This window comes from Laccaria bicolor, genomic scaffold, assembly GCF_000143565.1.
Source record: "Laccaria bicolor S238N-H82 LACBIscaffold_38 genomic scaffold, whole genome shotgun sequence".
In the NCBI taxonomy this organism is placed as follows: Eukaryota; Fungi; Basidiomycota; class Agaricomycetes; order Agaricales; family Hydnangiaceae; genus Laccaria; species Laccaria bicolor.
In genome coordinates, this window is record NW_001889909.1 from 393,128 (window position 1) to 400,502 (window position 7,375).

Here is a 7,375-nt window from a genome sequence, read left to right on the forward strand (position 1 = left end):
CCGCCAATTTACCTTTCGCGGAAGGAACCGCTGGGGTGCTAGCACCCTTAGCGCTCTCTTCAACGATCGGTGACGTGGCCGTCGCTTTTCCCTTCGCAGGAGGAACAGCTGAGGTGCTAGCACCTTTAGCGCTCTCTTCCGCAAGCTGAAGGTTTTTGGAGGCTGCTCTAGTTGAGCGGCTGGTAGTTTTGGGTTTGTCGGTGGAGTCAACGAGATCGGCATTGGATTGGGATGGGGTAGCCATGGTAGTGTAGCTGAGAGAGACGGAACTACTGTGTCATTCTCTTAAATACGCGAGTGGCCCCTTAATCGATTGCAAATTTCTTGCCGGCTCGTTGGTACGCTGATCGAGGGAGATCCTTCATCCGAAAGACTCGTGGCATAGCTAAGTCGGAATGAGTCGGTTGGGAGAGGGGTAGACTGAACGGGTGAAGGTGTCGGGTGAAAGATCTCACAGGGGCTAAACGACTACGGTAATCCGGAGGATCTGGATAGCCGAAGGGAGTCGAATAGCCGTGAACGCTGTAGCAGCGCTCCTGGACATCCTCGCGCGAACGCAGGAAGAACTGCGCTCAGCAACGAGTAGGGAATAGGTAATGGTTGGTACACGAGGGAGTCGATGGAGGCGGTATGTAACGCGTCACACTTACAATGGCGTGATCGGAGTACCGCTTCCGAATTCTCCCGAGGCGAGACTTCAACATCGAATGTGAAGTCCGCGGTGCCCCCACCAATGTGAAACCTCAGTGCGTGCGGGGACTTCGTGCGCGTGAAGTCTCGTAGTACCGTAGTTGAATGTTGTAGTATAGTATCGATGAATAGAAGTAAGTGGAGAGAACGCGACTATTGAGGTCGCGCTCGTCTCCTAGGGTTGCCTAGAAGTCCTAGGCAGACCCTCGTTAACCCAGAGGAAGGGCTCTCGTATCCTGTGGAGGAGGGAGCATTGTAAGGGGGCTCACCCTTGGTCTTACCAGCAGTGGACACCTTAGACTCATCACGCGAGCTTGGTAGCAAGATGATGGTGGTTTAATGTCTACTGGTCATCAAGAATGTACGAACGATATAACTACGCGATTACGTAAGATGTGCCTGCGCGTATCCTCAACTCCGTATCACAGACGGTTTGATGGGTATGTTGGGCGAGGCTGGGATTGCGTTGAGTGAGGTTCGGGCTGGGCTGGAGGAGTGGGATCGGACGTGATTTGTTGCTTTTCATCTACCATGGGCTTATCTGTACTGATGTCGTAGTCTTGCTTTTTCGCTCTTGTTTTTTTCTCTTCGTTCGCTCGCTTGATTTCTTGCTTAGATTTGTATGCATGTATGTCTATATTGGCTGGAATGTTGTAGATATTTACATAAACGCGATATGAATAGAATACCAAGGGGGTGTCGGGATCATAATCCCGGACCGGGGGCCGGTTGGTTGGTTGGGCTGTCAGGCCATTAAAAAAAAATTGGAAGCTCAAAATTTTTGGCCCAAAAACATTATAGACAGCCTTCCTGATGGATAAAGTATACATAATAGATACTAGAAAGCCTCAAGGTGTGCTAAATGCCTCAGGATGCACCAAAAACACCAATGGGACTGCTTACATAAGGCAATAATAACATGCATTGATAATTTTCGTTAGTGTGGCAACCGTCAAAGACCTTTGATTATGATTTGTTAGCATATTCCGGGGCACGCAAACTCACTGTGAGATTCCACAGAACAGGACACTCATGCTGTGACTCATTCTGACACCAACGAGGTTCATAGGCCACCTATTTCAAGCTCGGAAATTGTCAACAAGGAAACATGAGGTCAGTGTGAAAGATGAAAACATAAGGTTGTTGACATTGGAGGATTAGAGGATTGTTTTTGTGGATCCTGAGCAGAGCTAACCGCCAACAATGTGATCCAGTGGGATGTGAAACTGTGTGGATAAGTAAACCTACTTTCTGTTAGGGTTTCAACATGAAACTTACTTACATCTTCATGTCAAACCATTCTAATATCATCTCATTTGTGTTTGCCATGCACAGGTGCCCATGCATTGGGTCTGCGATGCATTTTCAACGTCGAAAGGAGGACCAGGAGCACGGCGGTGACGTCATATTTCCTAAAGTAGACATGTGCCTGATTACGTTGGGTGGTTGGTTCAGCCCAGCGCTCACTACCAAAAAAATCGACCCTAGGTCTTTTTTTAAAATCCCGACACCCCCTTGTAGAATACTTACATAAAATCAGTAATATGCGCGGAGCTGGAAAGTCTGATGGACTCTATCAATACTCATTGTTCGACATTGGTCCCTACACCAGACTTCAATGTTACTCATTGCACTACGTTGAATTTATTTTCAGCTCCATTGCGTACCAATGGAAATTATCGAGACTCGGTGAGTCACAATGGGTGCTGTTGTAGGACATTGACCAAAATCTGGTGTCCAATAGACTGCAATGAACCCCGATGGACCTCAATGAATTACGCTGACATTCAGTGAATGTCATTGGAAACTTATCGAAATCCATTGCAGTCCATTGTGGTCCATCGGTACTGGGCATTATTGACCAATTTGCCGGCTTTGGGAAGTTGTTGTTCAACATTGGCAAACAAACTCCGAAGAGCATATTCCGCTCCGTTCGTCCATGGTTATCCAAATGCATCGGACAGCTATGTTAACATACAGACTAAAGACCTCCTAACACACGTCCACACCCTCTGCTTGTGGTCCCCTTCCAACTCCAACAACCCCACAAGTCCCGCTGCAGCACGCCGCATGCGCAGTGCTCTCAACATTGTCTACCTCCGACACAGCGGGCCAAACCCCCCTCTTCTACATCCATGACGAAGCACATCACGCAGCAATGCTCCACTCCACCTCCTTCCGCTCCGACCACTCCGCCACACACTGCCCCGGCCCGCGCGAAATCGTGCGCGCATGGCCAGGTGGTAGGACACGGCGTGTTGATGGGCGTAGCTGGCACGGGCATATCCAAAGATGGTCGTGGACCAGGCAATGGCATCTGCCATCTTGAAGGACTCGAGGTGTCGGTGGTGAAGTATATCCCGAGGAGTGTTTTAGATACGCCTGTGGAGGGGAGGTTGATGGGGAGGTGAGTTTGTTGTACCTGTCAAAGAATAGTGTTAGTAATAAGTGGGGGGCAGACTGCGGGATTCGTTGCAGAACTTCTTGTTTATTGGGTTCAGAGATCTCGCAATATGAACTCAACTTTTCTAAGCTAAGGAAAAGTAAGAATATTTTTTTCTTTCTTCCTGGTTTTTTGAATAGCGCGCTGATAATTTAGACAGTGACATGCTAACGAATTCACCAACTAACAACTCACCACCTAATGTGCTCCGTTCCCCATCACGCCCAGGAACGACCCTCCGCAAAAACATGCGTGCATGGGAAGGCCAATCGTTGGGGCACGGTTAGTGATGAGCAGGGGTAACCCTAGGGTCAACTCAGGCTGACCCTGACCTTGGCTGGGGTCAAGGGTTTTGGAGGGTAAGGGTAAGGGTATCTCAGGGGTTGGAGGGTAAGAAACCCCAGCAGGGTTTGAACAAGGGTTTGGAGCAAATCACTGCTCAAGCTTTATAGATAGTAAATAAATAGCAAGATGCCTGTGAAATACACATCATTCAAGTATATTTATGACAGTACACATGGTTTTTAGTAAATTATTGATGAAATATGAGGAATTCAGTGTATCTGCGCGATCGCTGCTCTACCAAGGTCGAGGTCGCACTCGTGGTCTCCGCGTATCATGGGATTCGAAAATGATGATGATAATGATCACATGCGCTCGCACTCTCCCTGTGTTACCGACAACTCGAACTTTGAATTCGATGATCCACCGTCTTTTCCGCCGCCTCTCTCGCCTCTGATCGGTTATCTGATGCAAGGTGACTCTCTGTCGATTACCGGACACTCCTCGTCGGCCTTTTCTAATTTGAGTTTGTCTGCCTTTCCTATGCCTCCCACTCCGTCGTCTGTGGTTGCGTTACCACCCTTTTCGTTTGTGGATCATATACCGCCTTCACTGTCCCGCACTTCTTCGCGAGGTCGGGAGCTCGCGTGTGGACAAGAGGAGGTCGGGGAGAGGAGAGAAGATATGGAGTCAAGTGGAGAGAGGGAGAACGGAAGCGGGGAGAATAGGGAGTTGGACGGTCTGCAGGGTATGTTGGGCGAGGCTGGGATTGCGTTGAGTGAGGTTCGGGATTGGACGTGATTTGTTGCGTTTTACCTACCATGGGCTTATCTGTACTGATGTTGTAGTCTTGCTTTTTTGCTCTTGTTTTTTGCTCTTCGTTCGCTCGCTTGATTTTCTTGCTTAAATTTGTATGCATATTGGCTGGAATGTTGTAGATATTTACATAAACGCAAAATGAATAGAATTTTCACATAAAATAGTGTCCTGTACATAAGCTCCCACAGTAGCAATCATCAAACGAAATGGTGGGGGTGAACATGCAAATGGTGGGGGTGGAAAGCACTGTCAATGTTATGGTATTTGTTGAGAAGAAGAACATCAATTTCTGAAATTTATTACTTCACACCCAGTATGATTTCATTACTTCTATGGTGCACCAGACTTAGTCACCACTACTTTTGTACAAAGAAATTTAAGGGTCCAAAATTTCACCTTTTTCTTATCCCTCTGGTAAAAATGCTTCTTTTGCAAAGGCGAACAAAACTACCAGACTGATTTTTATTTGCATCAAAACTGACGGAGATAAAATTTTTTGACAGCTGGGATTTGGCCGGATTACTATATATGGTATACAATTTCTATATTTGGGTAGACCCTGTCAGGGTTTACCAAGCTAATATTGGGTGACCCATCATCTAAAAATCCTCAGTAACCACATAAAGCATCTTTTTGGACAAACAGAATGTGTGAGGAACAATTTCCACCCATAAAAGAAGAGATATATTTTTCAAAAAAAATTTGCCAACCAAATTGGCCGCTGTACAAAAGTAGTGGTGAGTCTGGTGACTAAGTCTGGTGCACCATACAACAGATACTGGTTCTCAGATTATCCATTTTTTCATTCAGGGTTTCGGCTATCACACAGGTTTCTCTCCCCTCCATTATGTCATGAAATTACAAAATAAACTCAAAATGGAATAGTTTGTAATGGACCACTCAAGTCAAGTAACTTACCACTAGCTGTGCCTCAATCCAGAATTGTGCTATCTGAACCAGTCTCTATTGACTGAATGTATAATGTATATATTATGAGAGTATGCTGTCTCAACATTAATTACCCTGGAGGACGCTTGGACCTGAACCATGTGGCACCCCGACTAGGACCCCGAAAAATTTGGGCGACTCATCGATTGCAGCACGAAATTCTGGCCTACATACAGCTTTCAAAACTTGCTATACTATTATCTACCCAGCTAATAACAAACTCAGAGAATGTCTGGGACCGGAGCGAAGCCTAAAGGCCAGCCTCCACCTCAAAAAGGTAAAGTGGCGACCATTCGACAAAATCTCAATGCCAGGGATCCAGCAAACGACTTACCTTTCTTGCCAGTGAAGGAATCATGGACGTGGTCGCCGTCTTATCCAACGCAAGGACGTTGAGTTCCCCCGGCAGAGATCCAGGTCAATCCGATTCAGCCAGCTACACAGAGGAACAGGTATCGGCAAACACAGATCAACTTTGAGTACGCGGCTCCAGGTGGAAGACCGTACACCAAGGAGTCACGGTCGAGCCAGCGCTCGACCCCTGCCGTAGCTAAGTCTCCCCCTCCTCCTTTCCCCAATCCAGAGTCAACAGAGTCTCCAATAGCAGCCCCCATGTTGAGTAACGGCTTAATGCCCCCTGATAGCACCCAATCTCTAACTGTGCCCAATGTCTGAACAACCACAACCATCGATAACAAGACTACGGATACTTCAAATCAACCTCAACAAATCGTCAAAGGCGCACCTGGAATTGTACAACAGAGTATCGAAGAAGGATTGGGACCTAGTGCTGGTGCAGGAGCTGCACGTGACAATTTTGGGCAACATCAGGATGCCAAATGGCTTTGTCGCAGTGGCCCCAGTGGACCGATACAAGGACGAGGTGCTAATGACAAGAGCAGTGACCTGGGTCAGTTCGGACCTCACGACCAGTTCTTGGAAGATACTCAACATGCCAGGAACCAACGACACCATCACAATACAAATGGCTGGTGCCTATGGACGACTAACCATCATCAACACCTATAACGACTGCAATCACTCAAGAACACTACACGTGGTCTGCGAGTTCTTACGCACAAACCGCGCGGAAGTTCTGTCAAGGGAGGACGACCACCTGATATGGGCCGGTGACTTCAACAGACATCATCCAATGTGGGACGACGACACGGACGACAGGCTCTTTATGCCAAGAGCCCTAGACGACGCAAGTAAACTAATTGAATTGCTTGCAGACCTCAACATGAAGATGGCCCTACCAAAAGGGCAACCAACACTAGAGCATCAAGTTACCAAGAAGTACTCGCGCCCCGACAACTTCTGGTGCACAGAAGAGATTTACGACCTGCTAATCCGATGCGAGGTCGACCCCTCGATCAGGCCACCAGTGACTGACCACTTCCCGATAGCAACCTACTTCGACCTGCCACAAGAGTGTATCAACTTCAAAACATCATACAACTTCAGGACCACGGACTGGGAGGACTTCCAAGAGAACTTGGCCATTCGACTACTTGACATCCCGCCTCCACAGCCACTCACAACAAGGCAACAATTCCAAGAAGCCGCAACGGACCTTACAGAAGCTATACAAGACGTCATCCGCACCAGGGTCCCAGAAAACAAGCCGTGCCCATTTTCTAAGAGATGGTGGAACAACGGCCTCAGCCAGAAGAAGACAATGATGAAAAAGCTAAGTCGACTTGCATATAGATTCCGGGCGCTTCCAGATCACATCTCGCACACAGAGTTACGGAAAGCCAGGAACGAGTATGGGGAGGCCATCATAGAAGCCAAGCGCCAGCACTGGGAGGATTTCCTGGAAAATGCAGCCGAACAGGATCTGTGGACGGCAAATCAATACTTCAAGGAGCCCATAGGTGATGGAGGCAAGACACGCATACCGACACTCAAAGTACCCATCGAAGGGGGGAGCGGCCTCCTGCAGGAAATCAACACTAATGAAGGCAAGGCGAAGGTTCTGGCACAGAACTTCTTCCCCTAGAAGCCCGAGCTTTCCAGGGTCCCAGAGAACCACGAGTACCCAGAACCACTTCCACCACCGCCACTCATCACCCCAGAGCAAATCATGCGACAAATAAGGAGGTTATCGTCTTTCAAGGCATGCGGCCCAGATGAGATACCTAACGTGGTCCTGCAGAAGTGCTTGGAGCAACTGATCGACTACCTAAC

The 7,375-nt window shown here is 48.0% G+C and overlaps 1 protein-coding gene across 1 annotated transcript; it reads left to right on the forward strand.

Moving 5' to 3' along the window:
* Positions 1 to 2,234: 2,234 nt before the first annotated feature.
* Positions 2,235 to 4,376, forward strand: LACBIDRAFT_332102 (uncharacterized protein; the record flags this gene model as incomplete). Its single annotated transcript, XM_001886478.1, has 7 exons — positions 2,235 to 2,379; positions 2,518 to 2,621; positions 2,799 to 3,097; positions 3,294 to 3,415; positions 3,443 to 3,492; positions 3,692 to 4,163; positions 4,354 to 4,376. 7 exons carry the CDS (start codon positions 2,235 to 2,237, stop codon positions 4,374 to 4,376), a joined length of 1,215 nt encoding a protein of 404 aa, XP_001886513.1.
* Positions 4,377 to 7,375: the final 2,999 nt, after the last annotated feature.